This window comes from Scomber japonicus, chromosome 18 (assembly GCF_027409825.1).
Source record: "Scomber japonicus isolate fScoJap1 chromosome 18, fScoJap1.pri, whole genome shotgun sequence".
Classification (NCBI taxonomy): domain Eukaryota; kingdom Metazoa; phylum Chordata; class Actinopteri; order Scombriformes; family Scombridae; genus Scomber; species Scomber japonicus.
Window position 1 is genome coordinate 19970707 of NC_070595.1, and position 27901 is coordinate 19998607.

A 27901-nucleotide genomic window follows, 5' to 3' on the forward strand; every position below is an offset into this window, starting at 1 on the left:
AACCATGTGTAGGCAACGTATCAAATTTGTAGCTTCACACCCCTGACAGTTTAGTTTGACAGGGATGTATTTCAAATCCTGTTCTGCATGTTTGTTGTAAGCATAAAGGGAAGGAAGTGAAGGGAGTTCCACAATGATCTGTTTCATTTTCTATATGAACAACAGTATCTCCTTGCTTCAATAAACTGCAGCTGAGGTGAGAACAAAAGAGATCAAATGGAAAGAGCACATCCTATGGCTGTCTGAAGAACTTAAACTGTGCTCCCTTTGTAGCCACACAATCAATAACCAGGAGAAAGGAAATTGACTTCTATATGTCTCAGACAATGCAGAAAGAAACAGTGTGTCCACTTCTCACTTGAGGTTTCTCATAGATTTGACCTCATTAAAAATTAAAGGTCACTTAAACTGTACATTTTCCACTTCCGCATTTAAAAAAGGATATGCACCTACGTGAAGTGAAACATTTAGATCCTATGCATTTTGACATTGTGCTTTTGGTTTCAGTGTATGAACTTTATGATTCATAGTTCAGAAAATCTGGAAGATATTTTACGTGTGTTTCCATCAAAAGCACATCCTAAATCTAAAAGTTACATTTGTTGTGTGTAATGTGAAAAGTCTCCATATTATCATGAGATTATGAAGTTTAAAAAAAGTTTGGACCAGACTCAAATTCATAAAACCAAGACTGTTGTAATGGTGGGTGGATCCCAAAGATTCTCTACTAATATAAAGGGAGCTGACATAATGACAGACAGCACAGACACATGGTTGAATTTTCTGCTTCTTAACAAGTAGCTCTGCAAGGAAAGTCACACATTCACGGTCAAAGGAAAATGTTTTCATGGTGGCATCTCAGCTTACGAGTTAGTCCTCTAATTTGTAGACGTGGGAAAAAGTTCCAAAAAGAGGCGGGAACATTTTGAAATAACATTTGTAGTTTTTTTGGTTGTGGAAGCACAGAGTGTGATAATGCAGTTCAGGGTGATTTGAAGCAACAGATCTCCCTTTAGAGGTCTGATACTCTGGAGACATGTTCTTTCTATCCATCTTCTCTAAATGGTGTCTTTGTGCAAAAAATTGACATTACAAAACAGGAGTTGCAAAGTGCATGACCTCCATGTCCTCAGCGATAGTTATGGCCCTGGTTGACATGCTTTTTCTACAGGCAAAACAAATTTTGAAATAGGACCCCCTCCCTGAGAAACAGAGGGGAGTTTGAGTGAGAGAAGCCAAAGTGACACAACTGATAACCCTGTGCCATTGTGTGCCTGGCTGCCAGAACATCTCTGTTTCATTGCAGTGTGTAAAACATGATGGAGATAACAGCAAATCCCAAACATTCCCCAAAAAGAAAAAACAAATCCCACATTTTCCCTTCACTCTAAAACAAACAGTAGATCTCCTTATCTTAAGATAGACTGAATCTGTGAGACCACCAAAATTCAAAGAAAGGAAATTCTGATGTTTTGCGATATTCCTCTGGGGACAAAATGGCATTTTGTAACTGAAATGAAAATATACTTAAGAAAGCACTAAAAAGAAAAGAAAAGCAAGCATGTACTGCTACGTGTTTACAGACTAACTACAGCAGTAGTTATGGACTATGAACTACGGAAAACAACATTTTCCCTCATAAATCACTTTAACAAGCACATAAAAGTAAGTTCAGACCAAGCAATTAGTTTGCCAATTAACTTCCCCATGCAAAAAATGTGACTTCAAAACACTCAGCTGATTTATTTCAGATGTGACATATTGTACCTTTCTCTTGATATTGCCCACTCATAACTTAGCAACCATTAATAGACCCTGTAGGCTTCTTATTTCTTACAAGCCAGTGTGCTAAAGCAGCAAGTGCAGGGAGGTAATTAAAGCAGCTATAATCAATATGTCTTACAATAGCAATGTGTAATGTCAAAGGAGTGGCTTGGTGTGATGAACCTATACAGAGAATTAACACCCACATTTCTGCAGCTCCCTTTGACTTCATAGCAAGTTTCAGCTCATTGTTCAGCTGTCCAGTCTGCAACTTTACTGTGTTGGTTCACTCTCACAGCTTTCATAATGCTGTTTTCAACAATACATTTCTACAAACCCACTGTGCACTACCTGTTCAGCACCAAATTGCAAACAGACACAGTTAGCGGCAAACTAGTGAACAGCTGGTGAGCATAGTGGAACATGTAGTGGCTGAAAAGATAGATATTTCCCTCAGGAGTTGGTAGAGACTCAAAAACAGTGCTGAAAGACAGTGACTTACATTCATTAAGTAAACAGAAACATAACCCCAGATGATGAATCATAATACTGGAGCAACTGATTGCTATATGAACTTAGAAGGTAATGGTATTTCTAGCAGTGTTCACAAAATGTTTGCATTTACCAAGCAGGCAGCTCTTTTCAGTGATAAAAGCTCTATAAGCCCACTGTACACTACATGCTCAGCACCACAGTTAGCGACTAGCTGGTGAGCATAGCGGAGCATTTAGCTGCTGAAGAGATCGATATGTCCCTCATGAGGTAGTAGAGACCAAAAACAGATAGATAAAAGAGAGTGACTTGCATTCATTGTAATTGTATCTCTTGCAGTATTCACAACATACTTTTGCACTCACCAAGTGGCAAAAAGATCTGTTAATGCAGGTTCAAAAACTGTGTTTGTTCAGCTAACTGGGTTACTGTCTACTGTAGTAACTAAATCCAGCATTGATTCCAAGGCCAATGAGGACTTCATACTACAGAACATTATATTTTGGGGGTTATATGTTTAAAAAAAAGTCCTTGTTCACAACGAGATCGCCACTACAATAACTGAGAGTGAGATGACGTCAGCGTGTCCGTTCTGCTCATTCCAGCAACTCCATTTCCAAATGTGTTACCTGTGATAACGTTACACCCGTCAAACACATTGGTTATTCCTTCATCCTAAGCCATTTTGGCATAGGTAACACCAATTTACATATTCCCTGCCTGGCATAACCAGCTTTATCTCTGTCTTGTGGTCCACAAACAGTAACCTCACATGTTGCCAGATCACATCCCTTATTGCTGTCATTCATTTATGAGCCCTTCTGTGGATTACAGTCCCTTGTTAGCGTGCCAGTATGCAACTTAGCTGGTTATAAATAGAGCCAAGTTACATGCTGCTAGCCATCAGACTGTATCACATTGCTGCGCAAAAGTCACACAGTCTGGCTTTAATCTTGATCCTTTATTTTTGTTGAGAGATAACTAATTTAGTCACTGCTTGCTCTGTGTACGGCTCAAAACAGGTTCAAGCTGTTATGTCATTACTCTTAAATTCTAGTCACCTTGCTGCACGCTAAAGATTTAGTCAGCACACGTGATCTTTTAGAGACATATAAGTCCTTATGGTGACAGTCCTCAGCTAACCCAAAGACAGAGAATATGTGTATTGTTACAGGAAATTCACTAAGCTGTGTCAACATTGGTTTGAGACAACACTAAAGTAACATCAAACCCATCTCAGAGGTTTATCAAAGAGCTACATCTTACATTCTATCAATAACAACACAATCAATTTATTTGCTTTTCACTTATCATGTGGAAAAAAGTGACTTATTTAATGACACACACAGGAAAAAAAATCAAAGCTGGTCTGCATCGTAGTGAGGTGGCCCCAACATAAACAGGGATCTGTTGAGCAGCAGAGTAAACTTCCTCTGCTTGCACTGGTGCACACACTTCCTGAGGGGATTGAGCGATGCATCAGATTGAACCCCGATTCTCCATAAAGGCTGGAAGTGCTTCACGCTGCTGGCAAACAGGCCAACCAGGCAAATTCAAGCCACATGGTGATCTAGTTTATCTCCATGTATTTATATTACTGCAGGTAAAAACAGACACACACAAAATAGATGGGAGATGTTCAAAGTCTCCTGAAACAAATAATGATGGGGGTGGGAAAGTTTTTATTGCAGAATCTCTGCTAAACATCTGAATTTTAATCTAAATAAGCATTACTGTCTTGGGAAATGTTTCATTTTTGACCCCCAGATTTTAGCAAATCACACTTTAAGATTTTCTATATGCACATTTTAATCTAGTCCATCCTACTGTTTGCTTAAATTACAACAGCCAATAAAACACAGCCATGGCTCACTTTCCCACAAAACCTTGAGTTAAGATGATTTCCCTCTATCGTAAATGATCTCAGCGCTAAGATGTTTTCTCAGAAACATGTCTGTTACTTGATTGTTATGGAGAAGCTGGATTAACTAGCTGTTTCCACTAATTCAGAGTGTTCAACAGCTTATTTTTGATTTCCTGCTCCATGACTGCCGATTAATATCTCTAGTGGCAGCAGACCAACTGCAACAAACCCTTCACTGCAAGGGTCCCTAACCTCAGCACCCTGAGAAACTCTATAGCCAGTGAGAAGGCATAGCGCCGCATAATTGGAGACAAGATTGGGGGAACAGTAGATATGTGTGAGTTTTAGGGGCCTCAGGGGGAGGAGTCCCACCCAGGGAGACTGGAGAGGAAGCTGTGTAGATGGAGGTCAGAGTTGAGTGGCTCACATCCTACTCAATATTTGTCCTGTTATTCCAGTCTCCGCCAACACACAGACAGGATCCCGATCGGGGATATTGTCCATGGGGAATCATCTCAAAAAGCTTTTTTTCCCTCAGCTCTGCTCTACAGGAGATTTTTTTAAAGTCAACATGACTAACTCATGAACATGTAAGCACGAAATAGCACTATCAGAGCTATAAAATATGGTCACTGTGGTGAACTTCCCATAAAATCTTATTAAAGTTATATAAAGCAGAATATAATTAGACCGATTTTCAGTTCTAAATTGCCATTTGTCATCTACAAAGGACCCCATATGCAACATCGCTGCATGAATTGGCAAGTAAAACCTCCTCAAAGGCTTTGAAGACCCTCCAACCGATGTTCATCATTGCCATACATGATATCCCTCTGTGAATTCTTCGCAGGACTTGTATTATGTTATTTCCAGGCTGTTGCTGGATTTGGCATTATGTTATGTTTTTCGTGGCTAGCACAGAGAAAGATCATCCTCAGATGTTAAATATATCTTAAACATCTGAGAAGAGATCTTTAACAGTGCCTTCTTGAGACAGGACAAATATAGTTAAAGAACCATGTAGTGATGTTTAAATCAGATTATATTGATGATTCACACTTGAGTTATGTCCGCTATGTGCTGTCCTGACCGTCATCATATCCCTTAAGTGTTTTGGTAATATTACAGGAAAAAATATGGATGGTATTTATGGCATGCAGAGTACAAAGGTAAAATCACAATGAGGACTCTTCCTGAAGATGTGACTAAACTCATGTTGTCTTGACTGAGGTCGTGGCGAACTTGGTCAGGCAAGCTTTGGTCAACACCGGCAAAGCAGTGGCGGTGACCTAGGAAATCAGGATCCTTTCCGTCAATACTACAGAGACAAAGCGATGTCAGAGAGGATGATGACCCTTTCCTGCTAATCAGGAGGAGATTTGCAGAAAGGAAAGGACTCCTCCCATCACCTTTGCTCAGGCAGTGATGGGGTTTCCATGTTTGTGTTGGCTCATGGAGGTATGAAGGTACCTGTATCCTTTTTGGCAGAAGACAGGGAGTCTGATCTCCTGGCTTTTTATGGAAAAGACATCTCCAAAGTTTGTTTATCATCCTCTAAATATTAAATAACTTTCTTTTCTGTTGGTGATGTTTGATTTGTTTAGGCATGGTGGGTGCTCGGAGAGTTATCAAAGTATACAGAGTACTGTAATAATTTAGTTTCCTTTTACATTGTTTTGCACGTGTCCTTGTATAACTCCTCTTGCACAAGCAATCCAATACCAGATTTAGCCATGTCCCTGTCACTTCCTTTCCATTCCTTTCCACTCCAGTCTCTCTATTTCTTTATCCAGGACAGAAAGGCAACCAGACATTATGCAGGTGAGGATCACATCAGGAGTTTTTTTATGCTCTCCTCAATCTGAATAATCTCCTAATCTAACTAATACCAATTGGGTTACCACTTGAGTATTTTCATGGCACAAAAAGAAAATGAATTCAACACATGCTCATAGTCTTTTGAATCCTTTGATGGATTTACTGATATGATATGAAATTCTTTGTGTTCTCTTCAGAAGTTCCTTCAACTTTTTGAACAATAGCTCTTTTGAAAAATGACCGGGCATTTCGGGAGCAGACTCTTAGAGCTCTTTTCAAACATTATGGTCGAGTGCTGCCTACAGATGCCTATCTTAGTATGATTTGACCTGCGCTTTCTTTATGCCGCCTGAAGTTCAAGACTTGTCCAGAGACCTGGCCCACTCTCTGTCATTCGCCCACATCATCTTGTCCACAGGCTGTGACCCTGGTAATGTTATACAAATGTCATGCGTCACGGGACTGACAGCTTGGTATAAGAGGCGAGCTTCTGGCCTGCGAGCATTGTCTGAGGGTTCTTTGTGAATGGACAGAGACCCCTGGCCCCTGGTTTTACAGAGAAGGTCAGAAAAAAAGAAACACTGAGACTGTGGAGCAATGTTTTCTATTCACAGACTTGTCTTAAAAGTGCTTCTGCAGAACATTTCGAAATCCCCTGTTCCACTCAAGTTGTTTATCACTCGAGCTGGCCTCTGCTTTGAGCAATGCTGGAGAGGAACAAAGTTATTTGTGCTGCAGTGTGGAGTGGTTTATTAATCATATAACACTGCAAGTGTTTTGGAACATGTTTTTATGGCCATTAAGGTTAGAAGATGAAAATGTGTGATGTGTAAAGCTCTGTGCAGTATGTTTTCTTTAACAAACTAGACAATAGCATGTTACAGTGCATTTTGCCTCTTGATTGATTTCAGCTACATTAAATTACATTAAATTGAATAAATGTGATGTGATGTGATCAGCTTACCAGAGTCACTGGGCTATCTTCCAGTCAATTGAAGTGAATGGTTTATTGCCCATTTAACGCATGCTGAGATAACCTGATGAAGCCAAGGTTTGATCAAAGACATCAGCAGAAAGTCACATTCCTCTGCAGCCATCGCCGCAAAGGAAATGACTCGCAGTCCAGCTACAGTAAACAGCCAGGACAACAAGCTGTGCTTTTTATCTCTGTCTCATTTCTGCTGCACCCTGTGGCTTTGAAGTGCAGCAGCTGAAACTATCCCGACAATAAAGTTTCTTATTATAGTCACTGTTTATTGGCTAGGATTTAGCATTATGTTTGTCTGGTCTGCAGCAAAGTAGACCAGAAAAACACAATGAAAGATGCACAAATGTTGTGCTTAAAAAAAGCTGTGTGCAGTGTCAAGTACAATTTTGAAATATTTGTACTTTATTTCCATTTATAGATCTTGTTCTACTCTGTTATATTTTAGAGAAATTTTAATATTTACTTACTTACTATTTAAGTATTTAGTTGTTTTGTAGATTTAACTCATGATTACTTTATAATATATGCTTTGTTGCATGGATAATTAATTCACTTTCAATCAGCTGCAGTAATAAAATAATAAAGTATTGAACAATATAACACTCATAGAAGCTATTTCCCTACATTATGAGTACTTTTAATAGTTTAAATTTAGCTGATGATGCTTATAATTTTAAATGCAGGAAGTTTTACTTGTAATGGAGCATTGTTTTTTTAAACAAGCCCTAAAGGATGTATGAGGAGAAGCAAACTGAAAAAATAGATATTGAAAACTGAACAACTCCACATGTATGCAATTTTATTTTTTATGTTGCTGCTGACGCTTTGGGCCACTTCCTTGTTCGTGCAAATCAACTCCATGAAATTAAATCTGATGCTGATTCTGAGTGAGATTCTGCATATTAGAAGCTGAATAAAAGTTTTGTCTCTGATCCCAGAGCCTAAAGTCCCATTTTATGTCCCAGACAACAGACGCCTTAGTGATGCAGCCTGCTGCCGTGGAAACTGGAGTTGTCTGTTGTATTGGCTACAGAGATCCGCCCTTTTGCCCTGACCCCTTCCCCTGGTGCCGGCACACTTTCCCTTGGGGATTTCACATACAACATCTGCCCTGTCCCCCCCTCATCTGACCCACCCACTCCAAAAGCCAGAGAGCTTCTGGACTGGCTTTTCTCAATAAAGGCCATCCACACACACCTGCTGAGAGGGTTAGAGGTCATCATCTAGGCATGAAAACACTACCATGACCTGGCAGAGCTAGCACACACATTCTCATGCAACACAGCAACGGAGAAAAAGGTTTATTGACACTGCCCACAGAGTGAGCTGGATTTGATAAAACATTACATCAGCTTCTCAAAACACTTTCCCTCTTTATTTTATCAGGTTGTAGTGTTAAACTGCTACATCATGTGATTGGGGAATGTGAAGACAGCAGGATGGGGAGTTCCCTGTGGTGCCTGATCGGCTTGCTGTGCTGCCTGCTGCCTCGCCAGGCCTTGAAGGAATCACCCGGCCCTCATCAATCTGCCTGCACATTCCACAATAGCTGACAAAGGGACTCCACTCTCTCTGCGGCAGATGGCTGTGCCTCAGGCTGTCCACGCCAAGCTCCCATTGTTCAGGCTCTGGGGTTTGATGCTGGGACCTTTGCTCCTCCTCTTCTGTCACAGAAGGATATTGGGGTGCAGAAGTTGAATTCAAATCTCTCTGTATATGCTGAAATAAGCTTTGTTTCTAATATTTCATGTAGGTTTTAGTATAAGCTATATTGCATGTGTTTTTAAGGGATTTTTAACCTGATGTAAAATATATTGTTTAAATAAAACAAGTGACAAAAAGCTGTGATCTCTCTGGATCCTCAGCTTCAATTCCCACAGGAATACAGGAGGTAAGCGTGGCCCCAGCAGGCATTTAACAACAGGCTCCCACAGTTTGCTATCATACGTACATCCGTGTATTTTATTGTTGTCTGCAACCAAGAAGCATCAAGCCAAAATAAAGCTGTTTTGAGGAAACAGATTACAAAATTACATTTGAAATTGAAACAATCCAAACATTCTTGGAAACAAAGTCCACTTCTACACCCAGATACAGTTACACAGTGGGTCTTTACAGGATCTAAAGGTGCAGTTTGGTTATAAGCCTTGTAACTATTTTATGGCCTGGTTGAAAGCCTTTTCTTTGCATCTCTATCCCCTTCCTGAAAGTGGAAGACTTCTTTATGATGTGGGATTCCTTGAACGTGCTCACCGAAAGCATGCAGCAGCTTTGACTGACTCCATTCAGCAATTAACACAAAGCTGCCTCTCCATTAGAGAGCATGCAATCCCAACTCTTTCTGCTTTTTGTGAGGGAGCTGGCGACATTTAACACATCTGTTGTCTCCTATGTCTGAGCAACTCACAGACAGGTCTGTTCACAGTGATCCTTTTATTCAGGTCTGAAAGGACCTATAGGGGCTCCTGATAGATGGCCTTCCTTCCAATGGAAATGGCAGGCCAGATAATAGGAAGAATGGGGAGCCACCACTCCAGCACACCCCCTGCTCCAAGCCCCTAAACATCCCTTTAAAGGGCTCCTCTTAAACAGGCTGATGCTGAGCCTAATCATGTTGAAAAGAGGAACCATGTCTAAGCAAGTTTTATTTCCCGCCTCTGGAAAAGGGCCTTTTTCCTTTAACATCTCAACAATATCAAAGAAAATGGTTTTATGAATGGAAACGTCCATCAAAGAAAAAAGGATCCATGCCATCAGAGCCATTATATAAAAAAAGTCAAAAGTATAAAAGAAAAAACTTCTCTAACCTAAAACTTAACTCAGAAATCATCCCCACACTGCTCAGTGCTTTAATCTTATCTGCAAAACACAAATATCATAGAATCAACTCTGAATATGGATACATGCACTTCTGGTACAAATAAGAACTAGATTTTTCTGTCAGTTTTTCAAACACAGAGGCCTGCATAGTGCAACGGAGAATTATGAGGTCAGAGTTTCATTCACGGGAGTGGTGGGTTAGGAGGGTCAGAGGATGTTTACTGCAGCGTTTCAGCATCAGTGATCAGGACAGCACAGGGATGGAAAGACAATAGACAAAACAATGTCCTATTTACAGATGGGTCACTGCTATTTATAAAGCAGTCAAGAGGCCAGAAGGAGAGGAGGAAGGATGGAACTCGAGGATGACTGCAGCCTCCAAATATGTTACAATATATTCAAAATGTATCGTACATTAAATATTCTGGTGATTTCATGACATTTATCAGGCCTGCATGGCTGCCTTGTGTGTCAGCCTCTCACTTACTAATGACTGGTCTAATGCTGTTATCAGGATTGTTCCAGGGATTTGGTGGTCTCATCCATTTATCACACTAAGCTCTTATTTTGACAACTGCAAGAGGCCCAATAGAGTCTGTTACATCAGTTAAAAACGGAGATAAATTCAACTTGTCAGAAAAGTTGCAGAGGGCATTACTCCGCAGCTCTGCTCTATTATATCTTTCCTTCTTTGATATCAGCTCTGGTGGAATCTGTTTTTTTTTCATGAAGGCGTGCTGTGTCATTTATCTCGAGGAAGATGCTGACACCCAGGGCTCGTTAATTTTCTGGTGGTGTGCCGTAACTGTCCTGTGTGTTATTCCTGTGTTTGCTGATATTTCTTCTTCATTGTCTATCTCCTTGTGAGATCCCCTTTTAAATCAAAACAGACACTTGTGGCCGGACACAATGGGCAGCATTGTTTATCGGTGAAAGGAGAGCATGTGCTTTGCTAATACCGCACTTGCAGCAGCCAACCTCCGGGACAACTTCTGCATTCAGCCTTTGATTAAGGAGCAGAGTTTTGCATGGATGACTTCCTCCAAGGTGCCTGGAGGTTGTGGGAAAGGACCAGTGAGTAAGTGTGGCCTCAATCGGGGGCTAGTCGGGCCTCAGTGAATGGACTACAAAGATCATAAGAATACTGAGTCCAGCTGAGCCATGGGGACCACTGTAGATCACGTGGCCAAGATATGTGTGTCTGAGCGTGTAAGGGTTAGCATTACATAATTCTAGGATGTTTAATTGTCTTTATTGTCAAACACTATTCTTTTCAGAAAACTTTCATAAAAGGCAAGATCCACATGGAGACACCAAAATGTTAGCAAAAACTTCTAAAAAATCTCTTCGTTGCATGTAATAGCTTTACACAATTTCCATAAAATGGAATTCATCGAGTTTGCCACCAATTCAAGATTCCCCCCAAATTTACATAACAAGTCAAGGCTCTGCTCTTCTTATCCACGCTACAGTGAGATATTGTTATTTCTGATTGCACAGGAATTTTGAAAAGCTTCAGTATATAAAGAAAAATTGATTTAAGAAATGTTTTAAATTGTTTCTGCAGTGTGAATATAGCCTATAAAGCAGGGATATTAATGCAGTCTCAAAAACAAACCGAATGTATTCAATCATTGATTAAAGATGCCCTTCAGACTTGTTTGAAGCGCTATAAAAATACTCTGAATACTTTGAATTATAGCTTGTGTCTGATGTGATTTTCACACATAATAATGTGTGTGTGTGTGTGTGTGTGTGTGTGTGTGTGTGTGTGTGTGTGTGTGTTTGCTTGGTACTGTAGTTAAAAGTAAATATTAAAAGTACATCTATGTATTCTCTGTCACGGAAAAATCCAGAATATAAATATGCAAAAATATTTTTAAAAGTTTTACTCCTAAAAACAAGCCTCACTATGAAGTCGATTCTCAGTGTTTGTGCCCCGGAAACTTTCCACATCACACTTGTGTAACTTACATACTGGATCATGATTGGCTCCAATCTAGTTGTGATGTCACAAATCATGCTCATAGTCCCACCCTTTAAAGTCAGATTAAATGTGAGCAGAGAGAAACTTTACCTCTTCAGTAGGTGACTATAAAAACAGCTTTTTAGTATCAAACTTATGTGTATACATCATTCCGCACGGTGTCAAAGGTCAAACACAAGTGAAGTCAGACATTATTCAGTGGACATTTTGGAGCAAACATGAATCGCAGTAATAAAGCCAATAGGAAGAATAACACATTCATCTTGGTTTAAGAAGACTTTTTGCCTACAGTCAAGTTAGTACAGACTTCTGAATACAGCATACATTGTTTTAACAATCCACACTAAGGCTGTTGACTAACAAAAGCTTAACAGTACAGGACCTGGGGCTGGAGCAGGGACAGGGGGCTGATCTGGGGTCAGGGCTGCCCAGGCAGATCTCAGCACACCTGTGGTGGTGCGAGGGTTCGGCCACAGACATGATTAGTGTGGCGCCTGTATGGAAGTCTGCAACGGTGAGGGGTGTCTGCCCTCTGAAGGAGATTAATATAAGAGCACAGGCAGGGAGGAGCACCTGCCATCCATCCACTAAAAGACGATCAGAGCATGAGATCTAACATTATCTGCGTTTGAAGTACAGTCTTCCAGAAGGGCAACTGACATTAAATAACTTGCTAAATTCTTGGCTCGTGCTTGTGAGGTACAGCAAAAAGGGGCAGTGACGCTCTAGTTAAATATGTCTGAGAGAAATCCAGCCAATGTGTAGTTGATGCTCAGGGTGAACCAAGCACCCTTCATGTGATTTTTCCTGATATCTGTAACACAATCTGTTCTATCCTGGTCATGCTATGCAGCATTTGGGTCCCAATCTAACCTGCTCTTGTCATGGATGTCTCCCATGGGAAATCAAAAAGCTTGTAAGCAGGGCTAATGCCACAGTTTCCCACGGATACTACAAGAGCTAAACGTAGCTGATACTCACAGAGGTCAGCAAAGAATCATGTTTCTGACAGTCTGCGGAAATACATTAGAGAAAATAATGTAGCCCCAGTGTGCACAGGTTAGACCATTTATTTTCAGTGACAATACATATTTTACATTTGCTGTTTAAAATTTTGCCAGAAAAAAAAGACAACATGCTAAATCCCTATTCTTTTCATGAGCTCCTGACAGTAGAACAAGGCCTCTGCTAATCCATTTAATATGAGAGGATCAGCCCAGTTGGACCCACCACAAGGGATAAACCGCTGCTCTGTGAGCTGGAAGCTGCTCTTGTTTCCCTACTGGAGCTAGGCCAGAGGCTGGTGCCAGGAATTAATCCCAATAACACACAGAAAGGATTCCCTTAGCTGACCCAGGTTGGACAGTCTGGGAAGAAGGTGTGTGTGTGTTTATGTATGTGTTTATTGAGTCCATAATGATGCATTATTCCCTGACAGATGCCATGCTCGGTATATGTCATGTAGAAGCCCCTGCGTGGCCCTGATACCCGTTATCCTTTAATGCTCAGTCCTCCTGTTGTCATTTAACACCAGATCCCCTTATTTTAATAGCAATTAAAGGATCAGGCAAATAAATAACAGCTTTCAATGCTGGGAATATGATGATATATCCCAAAATCATAGAGTGAAACAGTTTGGATTTTTTTCTGCAGCCATTCCTCTTGTTCATACAGGCCTTAAAGAGATCATTTCGTATTAAGACTTTATTCAGACTGCCGGAGCCTCATATAAGATTCATGAGTACATTTTTTGTACCAAACAAGACCTGCAGACTCTGTTCACCATCTTACATTTGTAGAGCATGACAGTAGTAAAGGATCTTCTAAGGGTCAGAATGAACTCCAGGAATGATTAAAGAAAAACAATATATGTTTCCCTGACATCTGTTTTAATGAAAATGAATTGACCTATCCTTTAAAGAAACTACTAAGAAAAAGAAAAACATATCTTCCAACTTCTATAAAGCATTGCATGTTCAACCAATTACCATGGTGTCTTCAATAATTAGGCAACATTTACTATATTGTCTCTCACTGTTTTCACAGGGCAATAAAGTCATTTAACTGCCCTACAGTCACATCTGCTTTTCATTGTCATGGCTCCCTAATTTGTCTGGCCTCTCATATTGCTGTATTTCGCTCTGCTCCATGCTGAGCTCACTCTGGTAAACAATAAGCCATGACTGAACTTTGCTTTGCTGCATTACAAAAACACAAGCTGAAACCCACATGAGTCTTAAAAATAACAAGTTAAAGGCTGAAATCTTGAAGGCTGTAAAATTGAAGGGGGGGTAATTAATCATTCAAATTGCTAATAGACCTCCGGCTGCAGAGCAAACATGCATTAAACTCCTAAATAGCAACAGATGTATATGGTAGAGATGAGTGACCCTGAAATTCTGGCACCATTTGTCATTGTTCTCTTTGAGGTATCGCAGCATCAAAAGGAGAATATTGAGATGTAGCTCAGGGGGCACAAAGCGTCTAGGAAATATTTGGGCCTTTTCTAATGGGGGAATATTTGTGCTAGTTTCCTTTCAGCCCACTGGGAGATACCACAAAGCCCCGAGGCCCGGAAAGTGGGGAGGTCACAGAGGTTTGGTAATTTTCAAACAGATCATGTAACAGAATGCTCTGAAGTGTGAGACCCAAGGGAGTCCCTTTGCCTTTTTACCTGTGGTAGCAAGGGCACCAGTAGTTTCAGGAGCTGCGGGAGCTTTTTGCAGCAATCAATAATACACCAATGCTTTTAGGACCTTTTAAATGACAAAAAATAGTGTCAGTTGCTTTGGAGATGATAGAATATTTCTAATTCCAGTTGGGTTGCCAATATGAGTATCTTTATACAATGTTTACTTCTGTATGTGTTCATAAACAAATTTTCATGACATGATTTCTGTAAGTCTTGACTCCTGAAATGGGAAAGGGGGCATCCGGAATTGAACCAGAGACCTCTTGATCTGCAGTCAAATGCTCTACCACTGAGCTATACCCCCTTATACATAAATGGTGATAAATAATGTTGAAAAATGACAAATTGTCCATCATGAAAACCAGTTTTATCCAAATGTGGATGTTAAGAAACGGTGATTTGCACTTCAGATCTTTAGAGCGTATTCATTTTCATTGAAGCTGTTACTACTAAACTCACAAGCTGGTAGCTACTCAGATCTCCCTCTAGAAAACAAAGAGAAAGTACACAATGCTCGTAACACCCATAGAGTGTAACCTCAGCAGTTTCCCACCGGAGCTTTACGCTGCTGCTCCACTCTGCCTGCCGTCCCGTGAGAGTCTGACACATCAGACTGCTCTGTCATTTTCACTGTATCAGATCCCACAGCCTTATTCTTCCACCATAATACACACAGAGATCATATCGCTGCACCTCTTCATGTTCCACAACATAAAGACCTCCCTGTAACACATGGTGAGAAAGGACACAACAAACAGGAAACCATGCTAACCTCCCCCCATCATTCATAATTTGGGCTGTCCCACTACAACACATTTCTGTTTGGAGCAGTTTTTTTGAGGCTGCAAAGACTAGACTAGACTAGAGACCTCCCAATTTAAAGTGTCGATCATTTGATGTTCCCAGAACAACAGAGGCCTGCACAAAGAGAGAGTGCTGGGAATCATTAGGCTGACAGGGTGGAAGTAGGGCAGGAGCAGGGGGTGACGAGCAGATCTGAACAGTTATGCAAATAGCTCATGTTATGCCTGGTTATGTGGAGGAGGGTGAAAGGAGAACAATTATGACGGGGGCACCACTTTAAATAGGACATCAACCACTAGACGTGAGATTTCTGTTCTCATTGGAGCAGCAGAGTTATGTCTTTCATATATTTTGTTTTTCTGCCACCATCACACTGGGTGACGTGTTCATTCATTATCATGAACGCAGTCACTTTAGTTTATTTTGAGTCACCATCCTGCTGCTGTAAATAATATTTATTATATTTGCTCCCATTTGAGTGACATCTGCTAAAAAGACTACAGCTGTTCAAGGGAACAATTTCACATTTTTAAATATGAAGCCATATATTCTTGAACCGTTTTTAATGATTTACATCTTCAGTAGGAACCAATGGGCTAAAAAAACTCAAAATAATTGGGCTTCTGCCTCCCTCAGCTTTAGTGCATATAGTGTATTTAAAGTGCATAATGTAATGTGATAAAGTAAGGGCTGTAATGACTTAGACCAGATTTAGCAGACATGCAGCTGTGGCAGATTTTTTTCTCTCCTAGTCCTATATTATGTTCAAATGTGATATTTACTCTCATAAGATTCAGACTTTTGACTCTCAGATTAAGAGTCTGATACAGGTTTAATGGAAGTAGACAGGCAATCAATCCATCAAACTTTATTTGTATAGCACCTTTTATACAAATAAAGTATCATACAGGTTAGTGCAATTCAAAGTGTAGACAATAAACACTAAAAGAATTTGAGACCAATGTTACAAAAAATATTAATGATGAAAACATAATAAAATAGAATAGATATGAAAAAAACTATACTAATGATGAAAAGGACTGAAATGAAAATGACATTAAAAACTATATAAAATATATAAAAACAGACAAATGTAACCATTTGTGTTATGTTATGACCAGGCCAACTGATGTTGTTACCAACACAATCAGAACCATGGACAGAGCCTGCAGGAGCTTCAACTAAACTGCATTTACCTAAAGAACAACTCCTGTAAGCTTTACAAGATATTTATTTTACTTTACTTCAACAACAAAGAAACTTTTCAGAGTAATCAGAGGCAAGTTGATTGTAAAGTCCTGTCTCAGGAGGGATGCAGGGCACTGAATATCACTCTGAAACAGTGAAGTGAGTTTCGGTATTGGTTGGGAAAATGGCCATTCATTCGAGAAGGGGAGAGGGAGGGGGGGGGGGTATTCTCAGTACAGAAACACACCATCTTTCCACCTCTCAGAATGTTCATTGTGATATGTGAATGAATCAAAGTTGTCAGCAGGTTTTAGGTCTCCCTTGAGTCCATATAGAGCTCTCAGTGAAAATATACACCTGGTCTAAACGGGTCTCCAGTGAATATCTTGTTTCTCGTAACAAACAGTGGGTTTGTGCGTTGTGTGAAACAAAGATGGCTGGTGTTTCTTATAATACAGAACATTTAATCTTATTTGGCCTGGCTGATTTGTAGACCACAAATAAAAGATGTGATGATGTCCAGACATGTCAACCATGTAATCTGACACTTTTGGCAAGAAAGATATTTTTGGGGGTGTTATGCAACTTATTGGATCTTGGTTTTTAAATGTATGTATGCATATTATCTCACTACTATGGCTTCAATAAGGCAGTCTTTTAACTAATGAAAAGATCAATATTGGTTGATTATTAAGACGATCTGTGTGGATTAAATCAAAACTGTAATTTCAGACTATTGAATGAATGTTATATGAACATTGCACAGAAAATGATGTTTAATATAATTTATCTAACAAAGATTTTGATGTGATACCATCTAATGTTGAACTGAAGGTCGAATCTGTGAGAACAAAAGCAGATTTATTCAATGTGCAATTTAAATAATGACTATTGTCCTTCTTAGTGGCAACAACTCAACACTGTGTCTCGTGTTCACTGAGTTTCTCTTCTTTCTTCTTTCTTCTACTGATATTTCTTCTACTGATTTTGTATAAATATTTTATTTAAAGGTTATAGGACAACATGATTTTTACCTTTTTACTTTATATATGTGTTACTGGAAGATGTATATTGTATTTTTTTTTTATATTTGGCAAATACAGGTGTCTTGTAATTCACCCCAAACCAAATATTTGTTAGCAAGTACTAACTTGCTAGTACATTGTGTTCACCTGGAAGAAGTCAATTTAGACTTATGGGAACTGTGTCTGAAGATCAATAAAAACAGGTTATATTTATTTGTCTCTGGAGCTGCTGAAGTATTCTCAGCCGTGATCCTCGGAAAGCTTCATCTAATGTTGCATGAGGCGGGAAACTGAAGCCGAGTTCTGAAGGGACGCCCGGTCCCCTGGCTCTCACTTCTGGTGTGACCTGTAATTCCACCAGAGCTAGTGTGTCCATGCTGGGAAAATAAACACAAGTGAAGACTGATCCCACCGCCCGGCTCTCATCACTGACCCTCAAAGTCGTAGCCTTGCACTTCTAGCCTGCACAAATCTTGTTCACATAGAGGACGATGAACACGACTGACCTTGCAAAGCATCATCTTTGAATAGATTGTCAAAAAGTGACATCCAGTTGAATCAGCCACTAATAAACAAAAGCTTCAAAATCGGAAAACTTTCGGGGAATCATCCTGAGGAATGTTAAACAGACAGAATTGAAACCAAATCGAAACATTATGAACTCAAAAGAAAGATGTGGCTTTGTGGTAATGCCTTCCATGTTGTGTTTTTTTCCAACAAGATGGATATATATACATTGTGCAGAGTATCAAGTTATTGCTGATATGTTACACATGTTTTCCAGTTTCTGCGGTGTGTATCAGAGACTGAAATGTTGCAATGGCGTCTTTGGGACAGCAGTGGGGGATGATCACAGAGATAAGTAAGGCTTATTCTTTACCTGCTGTTTGTCACACATTATGTAATCATTCTTATAAGAGCAGTACTGTAAAGAGCAGCCCTTTAATTCCATCATCCGACTCAGGATTCTCCAGCTGCTCAGTTCCCCCAACATGCTGATATGATCAGGGGAAAATCAAGCAGACTGTGGTGTTTATTTGTGGGCTTGTGAACACTATGGTGAGGAAGTGGGCTCACAGGAATTCAGTGGTGATGTTGTTTAGGGGGGGGTCAAAGATGAAGTAGGGTTGTGGAATGATTTCAAAAGCGCTTTTCTACAGTGTCGATGGAGGGAGCACAAGGTTAAAATACACTGTGAGTGCAGGGGGGAGGTCGACACAACTTTACTTTGCCATTTTAACAGCTAACATGGTTTTCCAAAAGTCCAAAAGACCAGAAAGGAGTTTCCGAGATGGGACGAATACCCTGCAAGCCCCGACAGAAAGAGGGCGGTTGATGGAAGAAGAATGAAGGCCACAGAGACAACCCCCTCTGCCTGGTTTCTTACACTTGCTTTTAGATGCTTTTCTATGCACACTTTTAAAATGGGAACAAAAGGCCTAGTCAAAAGCAACAAAGCAGAGAGGTAACTTATGTGCAGTGTGTCCCAGAATTAAAAAGAATAAAACACCTGCAGTGGAAAGGAAGTTTTTCTCTTGCAGATTTTAAAGAAAGACAGAGGAGTGAACAGGAGAAGCAGATTTATGAAAGACATGAAGGGTGTGACTCAGCTTCAGCCTCATTCTTCCTTAAAGGACAACATTGACTTTTTGGTAGTTTGTCCTAGTTTCTGCTCTGGGACCAAAACCATCATAATTTGGATTTTGGCACCTATGTTGCACCACAGTTGAAATCATCCTTTAAGATCTCAGTTTAACCAGATATTTCTTTGATACTAAATCTTCTAGTTGCTGGGATTCGGGTGTTTATTGAGGCTCCACCAGCTGCAAATCGGTCTAAATGGAACTCGTGTCTTTGGTCAGCGTCCCAGTGCCAGACGGCACTCAGTTGTGAGAGCCAGAATTTGAATAACAAGTGTTCAGGAATGGCCAACTGTTTAGAGTCCTCACAAGGTCAATGAGGAACAATAGAGACTGTTTCTCTGGTGAACACCCAGCTCACACTCGGCTGAATTCAAATAGCTTCACCTTGAAAGAAAAATCACTCTGAAGTCCGATTTCAGATTCAGATCTGGAGAGTTAAGCTTCATCATATGAGTCACTGTGTGAATGTTGCAGTTTGAGACGCGCCTTTCCCCATGAACACCTGCACTTTTGTTTTCTTTGCGTCAATCTTTTACTCATATTATCTGAAAAAGTCAAACTGAACTCTGCAAGTGACCCCACTGTGCACGCACACACAAACACACACACACACACACACACACACACACACACACACACACACACACACACACACACACACACACACACACACACACACACACACACACTTGCCTAACCCTAACCACCACAGACCCCCCAAAAATTGGGGACACAGCTTTTGTCCCCAATTGAACAAGCTGTCCACAATTTACTGGCCCTAAATTCGAAAATTGTCCCCAAAAGTAGCCTATGACACACACACACACACACACACACACACACACACACACACACACACACACACACACACACACACACACTATCAGCACGCCCCATTGTAGCGTCACTGGCTGAAATGCTGCATTCAGGGACCTCCCATGAGGCGTGGCCAGCATGGAAGCTTATATATCACCCCCTTTAGCTCATTATCATTATTTTCTGTCCAGCTATGCACCGTAAGGATCCATTCATTTAGATTTTTTGTTCTTTTGAGAAAGAAATACCATATGGACTTTGCATTGGGAATTCGTTGCTCCGCGAATAGTTTTTAGTGTTTAAAAAAAAAAAAAATAGGTTCAATCATGTTGAAAAATAATGGAAAGAAGACCGCTATCTCTGTAGCCAGCACAGCATGTCTCTGTCTGGTGCTGCTCCTGGTCGCTGTGCAGCATCATCACCGGGTTCAGGTGCATGAGGAGACCAACCGAGAGGACTCTGGGACGCGCTCTCTTCTCCAAGAGGAGGAGGAGGGCGACGCACAGCCTGGGAGCGCGCAGGTTAAGAAAGGATTCTCGGCGTACTTCACCAAGCTGACCCGAGGACGGAGAGAAGTGGAGAAGCCCGTACGCTCATCTGCGTCCACCGCTGACCCGCCTCCAGCCGAGGACATCAGCGCTGATGACATCTTCATCGCTGTGAAGACCACCAAGAAGTTCCACCAGTCCAGACTGAATCTGCTCCTTGACACCTGGATCTCAAGAAACATGCAACAGGTAAAGGAAAAGTTCAAACATGAATTCTTAGTCACTTTACTCCAACTACTGTACACGCACTTTACTTTAAGATGAAAAGTTAAACGTTTTTGGAAATGATCTGCATGTTTCTGGGTTTATGTCATTGTTGCTCATACTGTGCTGGTGTGCTGCCAGTGTACACACGCAGGTGAAGCCTGTATGATTACTGATTACAGTTCTGCATTGTTCCTCTTGTCACTAGGTGACACACAAGCCCTGTTCACAAAGCTGCATTTCCTCTGCTCTGTCACTTTTTATTTTCCTCTGAGTGATATGTCCCTGAGAACGGAGGGAACAGTTTCAGGACTCCCTCTTCTCCCTCTTGCAGCCCCCCTCTCTCCCCACTTTCTATTATTCCTCCTCTTGTGGGTGTCCCTGTGAATGCCCTGGTGCAATGGATGCTTCACAGCACCGACTCCAGCGCTGTCCCCCTTCCAGCACTAACAAAGCGTCTTTCTGAAGGGGGAAGAAAAGCTTTCCCAACCCCTTGTCTCCCCTCTCTCCATGGGAACGTGGGAGCTGAGTCTGGGTCAAGCATACGGAGGGATGGGAAAACGGGGGCTTCGTTAAGGGGATGCCAGGGACAAAGGGGTGCATCTATAGGCAAGTTTGTGCTGGGAAGTAACACGCTGAGAATGAAAATGTGGCCTTGAGAACCAAGCGCCTTTAGAGGGTACACAAAGACACTCAGAGCTATAGCGTGAAGAAAACAGTGGCTAGTCAAAGTAATTTTATCCTGCATCCAGATGTGTCTCATATGCTTTTCCAAAAGTCTTTTTAATTTGCCTCGGGTGCTGTCAGGTTGGGGAGAAGTTTCTTCTCTTTGTGTGTCGATGAGGTTAAGATGTGTTTAATGTCTATAAAATTGTAATGATGGGCCTAATAAGCTGTTCACAGATCAGACAGGATTAGGATTACCTGCATAGCTGTCCAAACTAGGCTTCTTCAGCATCAGTGTATATATGAATTGGTGGTGGAGCTAATTAGTTGTAATTACTGTACTGGATGCTGTTGGTTAACCCATATCTGACAACAGCGGGGCTTATAGGCAGGCAGCTGGTGGGTGGCTGCGCGGATAAAAAGGACAGACTGAGCCCACAATACAAGAGGGAGTTCCTGGAGGAAGGGTGCCAGGTGGTCAGGGGAGGCAGAACAAAGGATGGCCATATGATGCTCCGAGTTCCCACCGTGTACATATGGCCATCCTCCATATTCAGGTTTGATTCTCACACTCAGCTGATGAACATCTGTGGAGTTTGGATCACTTTTATAGCTGTAGACACAAGGGAGAAAAGTATTATTTGTACAAAATCTGTTGTTTAGACCACTTTTTAATTTTTTGAGTGTGCTGTTACTTCTCTGCTCAAAGTGAGGGATCTCTTTACTCTCATGCAGATGGAGTTGCTATCTGCTGCTGTTTACGTGAGAATAGGGACGGTAGATTATCTCTCTGATAGTTTTGTTGACACAATAGTGTCTGCAGCCTTCTTAATCTTTGAGCCCATTCATTGTTTTTTGAAAATCCAACCCATTATTATCTTTATGCAAATGATTACCTGTTGTTACGAAAACATTCAAACCCAATTGATCTGTTAATTTGTGCTTCTATGACAAAAAGTGCCCTTTTCAACTTTTTCACATACAGCACATCTTCCTATTTTCTATTATTTCCCCATTCATCACTCAGGAACAATATAACACCAATGAGAGAGGGCTCTTAAAACAAAAGAATAAAATGAATCCGAGTATTTCCTGCTCCAGACTCTAGATTAGCAGCATTAAGACAGCTTAATCTTACAGTTGGAGAAGCTACAGCCTCCTCCTCCCTTTCCTAGACTGATTTATAAATCTGGCGCGTAGCTGAGTTATCAGAGCCTAAATTCATTTTGCAAGTGTACGAACAGCTGGCACCAACGTCCTTATGGTGGTGTGCCACGCATTCCTCTTTTAAGGATAGGATAATTAGCCAGCGCTTCAACAATGAGCGCTTTTAGCATTTAGAAGAAAAAAAAAAGAAACACTTGGCGCTGTAGTTGAGTTAATAAAATGGCTTTACTGTGAAGTACAAGTGGTTAGAAAGTGGATGGGTGTCACTGAAGAGGACAGCCTGGTGTTCCTAATGTCTGCCAGTCTGTTGCAGAAATTACTTTAAAGGGACTACTTTTAATAGCGCTTTGTCCGGCTGCAGTGATTCAAGCTCTCTTGTGAGCTGTTTTACAAATCATTTGTCCTGTTGAAAAGTGCTGAAATGCTTTGAATGTGTGGGACGGGAGGGGGAAGGAATCAGGGTGGAGGTGGTCAATGAAAGGAGGGGAGATTGGTGCCCTTCCTTCCCGTGGAGCTGGAGACAGCCAGCCAGGCACCACGTTCAGCTCAGACAGGGCCGTGCCAGGCTTTCCTGTGGTCAGGAGTGCACCCCCCCCCCCCTCTCTTTGCTCTCATCTCCCTCTTCTGCTCACCCCGTGCCCCCTCGACTCTTATCTCTGCTTCACACACAGGCATCTTTTTTTTCTTTTCTTTTTTTTCTGGTATCAGGAATTAGTATTCCTTGAATGTAACTGTGCTTTTAAGTTTCAGTTTGAGAACAAAGATAGAAAAAAAACCCCTTCCCCAAGAGGTTTCTCTTTAGTTAACTCCTGCAGCTGTATGCAAATGCTGGCAAACATATTTAGAATTTACCCAGTGGAGACTTTACCCAGCATGAAAACTCACAGCATTGTTCTATTCAAGAGGCTCTGGCCGTGTATGTGGCTCAGAGGGGGGGGGGGGGGGGGGGGGGGGGGGGCAGGATAGGGGGTGAAGTGGGGGTGAATGGCCACACACGGTTTTCGATTTACTAATCAGCAGTGGGATTCCACCCCTCTTCTCGATCCTCCCTCCCTCCCCTCCCTCCTTCTCTTTCTGTCAGTGCCCTGGCAGCTCTGGCAGCTGCCTCAGTGATTAGGCTGTCTATTCAACAGGATTTAAAGCAAACAGCGCCAGCCTCTGATCCCTTCACCAGTGAAACCACCACCCTTCCTTAAACAAATACAGGCTCACGGCTCTAGCATCGTGCAACATCTGCTCACAGTTTATTCCACAAATGACTCGAGCGGGCTTGCTTTGTGCAGAAAAAGCAAACTGGAGTAGAAAGATGTGTTTCTTATTCCAAGTAAAGCCAGTGGACTGCTGAGAGGCAAGATCACTGATCTGCTGGGTTTGCATGATTGTGGGTAATAGCTGTCAAAGGGTGCTCTGTCAGTGAGGGTTGAGGCATCATGACCTGGCGTGTAGAGACACGTGGCGTAGATAAGGTAGCGTGATGTTCGGCAGGTGCTGGCTCACCTCAGGTGAAGTGTAAACAGACCACTGGCGGTTACAAAGCCTGAGGCCGGCACCTTTTTCATCAGCACTATTCACCACCTTGCACCTGCTCAGCGTGAGCAATCATAAAGAGAAGTCTAATCCCTCCCTGCTCTTTAAAGTGTGTTCGGGTAAGGTTCCCTTTGTTGTGAACTCCTTTTATGAGTAACTGCTACATTTAACAAGGTCTCGCAGTCTCGTGGGTTGATTCTTTTAAGCTTTTGTCAGTCATACAGCAGCAGCGGAGAGGACGGAGAGGATTGTGCTGGTGGTTTATCAGATATGCACCGACTTTAACATTTGTATGCAAGTGTTTAGCTTCATTGGACATGTTGAAGCTCGGCAGCAGGTCCAGCACAGCGGATGGGGTTCAACCGGGGGATGGGATGCATGAATGGGGTGTGTGTGTGCGTGGGGGCGGACAGTCTGCCTCCTCCTTTGTTCTATGTCTGGGATGCTTCGGGGTGGCTGCATAGTTGCCATGGAGAGAGTGAAACGCAGGACAAAAGGGCCTTATTATAGCAGGGGGTTGTTTAACTCAATGTGTTTTCCACTGCATAAAAGACATGTTGATTGATGCTAATCACACCAGGCTTCATATGAGGAAGGAGGATTTTGGACAAACTGCTGAATTGGGGGGCAATCGTGTGACCGCTTCACATGATCAGCCAAAGTGGTTTTGATTTTGTGGACATCAAAGACCAATTCCACTTATCTGTTATTTCCATTATTTGCTTACAGACCTACATCTTCACCGACGGAGAAGACGAGGAGCTAAAAAAGAAAATCGGTAAGTTTAATAAGGGGGATTTCGTGTTTGGGAACAGAGGTGCACATTGTGTTAAAAAGAAGTTGAATTTATGACAAACTGAATCACATCTTAAAGGTCGTTAAATTCTGCTTTGAGCTTTTTGCCTCCATGAAAGATGACATTAAAACACATAGAGCCTCCATTGATGTCGCTCTCTTATCATCTAACTCCTATTCCTTTCTTATTGATGCCACAGGGAGTCATGCAATCAACACCAACTGCTCTGCAGCTCATAGCCGACAGGCTCTGTCTTGCAAGATGGCGGTGGAATACGACAAGTTCATAGAGTCTGGGAAAAAGTAAGTACATGTTTTATTTTAGATTTGGAGGATTGTTGCATTTATCTGAATGTCTCAGTATCTAATGATGCTTCTGTTTCTGCTTCTTAGATGGTTTTGTCACGTCGATGATGACAACTATGTGAATGTCCGGACTCTTGTGAAGCAGCTCTCCCAGTATCCCCACACACAGGACATGTATATTGGTAAACCCAGTCTGGACCGGCCCATAGAGGCCACAGAGAGGCTCCGGGACAATAAAATGGTGGGTAGAAGAATCTTAATTTTGTGCGTCTCATGTTTTTGAGATCATGCTGACTTTTAGATAATACTGGTAATATTAACAAACTTTTCCATCACCTCTTGTAGAAAGCGGTCAACTTCTGGTTTGCTACTGGAGGAGCTGGCTTCTGTGTGAGCCGGGGTCTGGCACTGAAGATGAGCCCGTGGGCCAGGTAAGATACAGATTTACAATCCCGAATTCTATTTTACTGTAGAGACTTTTTTACGTTCTGCCTCCAAAAGTAAGGTGTGTGACATCAACACTGACGAGATCTGGGTCTTTTTTTCAGTGGCGGCCACTTCATGAACACAGCAGAGAAGATCCGTCTGCCTGACGACTGCACCATCGGCTACATCATCGAGTCGGTTCTGGGGGTTCCTCTGACCCGCAGCAACCTGTTTCACTCCCACCTGGAGAACCTGCAACAAGTGTCAAGATCTGAGATTCACAAGCAGGTGAGAGGCTAAGCTTCTTCTTCTTTTTTTCCCTACACCATCAGAGTGGATTGAAACATTGATGAAGTATGAGAACAGTGTTTTTACATGTGTCCCTTATCATTTGTCCTTCAGATCACCCTCAGTTATGGGATGTTCGAAAACAAGAGCAATATCATCAATTTGAAAGGAGCTTTTCCAGTGGAGGAGGATCCATCAAGGTGAGAGACTGCTCTGAATATAACGACGTGACACATTTAACCTCAGTTTCAGCACAAATCTAAGTCTGTCTCTTTTCTTTTCTCTCTCTTTCTTTCTTCCAGGTTCAAGTCTGTGCACTGTCTCCTGTATCCAGACACTCCATGGTGTCCTCCCCAGGTTGCCTTTTAGGGCGACTGCTCTTTTCTCATCCTCGTCCCCGTCGTGCCTCGGTATCTGAAAGGCTCGTGGGGACCAGTGTTTGGTATTAGACCGCGCAGCTGCTGTATTGTTGTTACAGTGGTGCGCGGTCTTTAATAGTTTTACTGGGCTGCTGTGCGGCCCGCCTCGGGACTATTCCTTCCTGTCCGGAGCCAGGACCTCGCCCCATACTGCTCGGGTGGAGGATTCCAGCTCCCGGCAGGAAGTTGCTTTCAGCGTTAAGCTTTGCAGGCAATCAGTTGAGCTTTGTGATGTACGTATATGTTGCTTGTAAATGTTTCTGCAATTCTCATAGAATGTATTGTCATATATTCAAGCCTTTTTGCCAGCTTTACATTAACAGTTACTTTTTTTGTCTTAGCTTTTAAAAATTGAAAGCCGCACAGGTCTATCTTTGTAGGCTTTTGGGCTTTTTATCACATGTAATTGGCTTTTCCAGGTAATTTTGTTTAGATCGTTTTACTCAGAAGACTCCGGACAAATGCTCTAATATGAAGATGTTCTTGTGCTTCTAAGTTGACAGTGTTATTTCTCCCATAGCTTGAGCTGGCAATAGGCAGATTTCCAAATGCATCCTTAGGTGACCTAATCTGAGGCATGTCAGGACAAAGCACTTTTGATATTTTAGGTGTTCTCACTTAATTTACGTCCTATAATGACATGCTTCAGATTGGTGTCAAAACTAACCAAAAAAAAAAGAAAAAGAAAAAGAAAAAAACCCTCAAAATCTCAACATTTATTCATTCTTATGTATTTAATAACACTCCTTGCATTTGTAACAATCGGGGGAAAATGAAAAGTGGAAGAGATTTTGATTTGGGGGATGCAATCAGCTTTTGAAATGCTTTGAAATATATGTTTTTATTTGTTTGAAATTGCACAGCTTAGGTTCAAATGAGCTGATTGTTCGCTCCTGGAAAGACTCTCACCTCCTCAGCCTCAACGGTTCTGACATTTTTAGCTTGAACGGATGCCATTTGAATTGAGCCCAAAATAGAAAGAAAAAAGGCAGTCTGAAGCAGTGGTATCTAAATAACAACCACATGTGTAATCTGAGCCACAGTCTATAATAATTTGCACAAAAGACTGATGAGCCTCTCTGTTTTTATTAACATGAATGTTCTGGACTTACACATAATAACGGCTGTTGAGGCCTTTGAGGTGAGAAGATAACAAGAGCAACATCAGTGTTTCCACATGGAGGTGTTTGTTCCCTCTGTGTTGTCTCTCACCCATATTGGGTTGCACTGTACATCTTGATTACAGTATTGTGTACTGTACCTTTTTGTTTAAATGAGTAGTGATTGTATATGTTTAGAATGTAATTCCCTTGGTGGTTTACATATGCTTTTAATGACCTGGACATGATTTTGTACTGCTTTGAACTGTGCTAAATGACTGTGGTGTTTATTCTCCAGTATCTGGAGGGTTCGAACAGTTCATTCCCAATACTGGCTTCTCAGGGATTATGAGCTGATCCTGGTATTAACTACCATGGGACCCACGGTGGGACCTAAAACTTTGAATAAAAGTGCATAACCACTGAGAAACTTTACATATTTGGTCATGTCTTTATTTGAATGCCTTCCAAGTTCACAACTCATGTTCAAAATAATCAGTTATGTAATTATTCAGTGCTTTAATGTCACTTGAAGTTTAGTCAAATAGAAAATC

General features: G+C 41.5%; 1 protein-coding gene and 1 non-coding gene across 2 annotated transcripts; one reads left to right on the plus strand and one right to left on the minus strand.

Annotated features, from left to right (window-relative positions):
- Positions 1 to 14657: 14657 nt before the first annotated feature.
- On the minus strand, positions 14658 to 14729 carry trnac-gca (transfer RNA cysteine (anticodon GCA)). Its single transcript has one exon. It is a non-coding gene; the product is annotated as a tRNA-Cys (tRNA).
- Positions 14730 to 20109: 5380 nt separating this feature from the next.
- lfng (LFNG O-fucosylpeptide 3-beta-N-acetylglucosaminyltransferase) lies at positions 20110 to 27836 on the plus strand. The gene is made up of 8 exons (XM_053339328.1): positions 20110 to 20638; positions 24743 to 24791; positions 25009 to 25111; positions 25202 to 25355; positions 25460 to 25545; positions 25663 to 25828; positions 25943 to 26028; positions 26131 to 27836. The coding sequence occupies exons 1-8, from the start codon at positions 20228 to 20230 to the stop codon at positions 26195 to 26197; spliced, it is 1122 nt and encodes a 373-aa protein (XP_053195303.1). The 5' UTR covers positions 20110 to 20227; the 3' UTR covers positions 26198 to 27836.
- Positions 27837 to 27901: the final 65 nt, after the last annotated feature.

Excerpts from the sequence above, each read along its gene's own strand:
- lfng (XM_053339328.1), top strand. The coding sequence starts at position 20,228 with ATGTTGAAAAATAATGGAAAGAAGACCGCTATCTCTGTAGCCAGCACA. Across the intron at positions 25,356-25,459 it reads GGCTCCGGGACAATAAAATG|AAAGCGGTCAACTTCTGGTT; the intron begins GTGGGTAGAAGA and ends CACCTCTTGTAG. Across the intron at positions 25,546-25,662 it reads AAGATGAGCCCGTGGGCCAG|TGGCGGCCACTTCATGAACA; the intron begins GTAAGATACAGA and ends TCTTTTTTTCAG.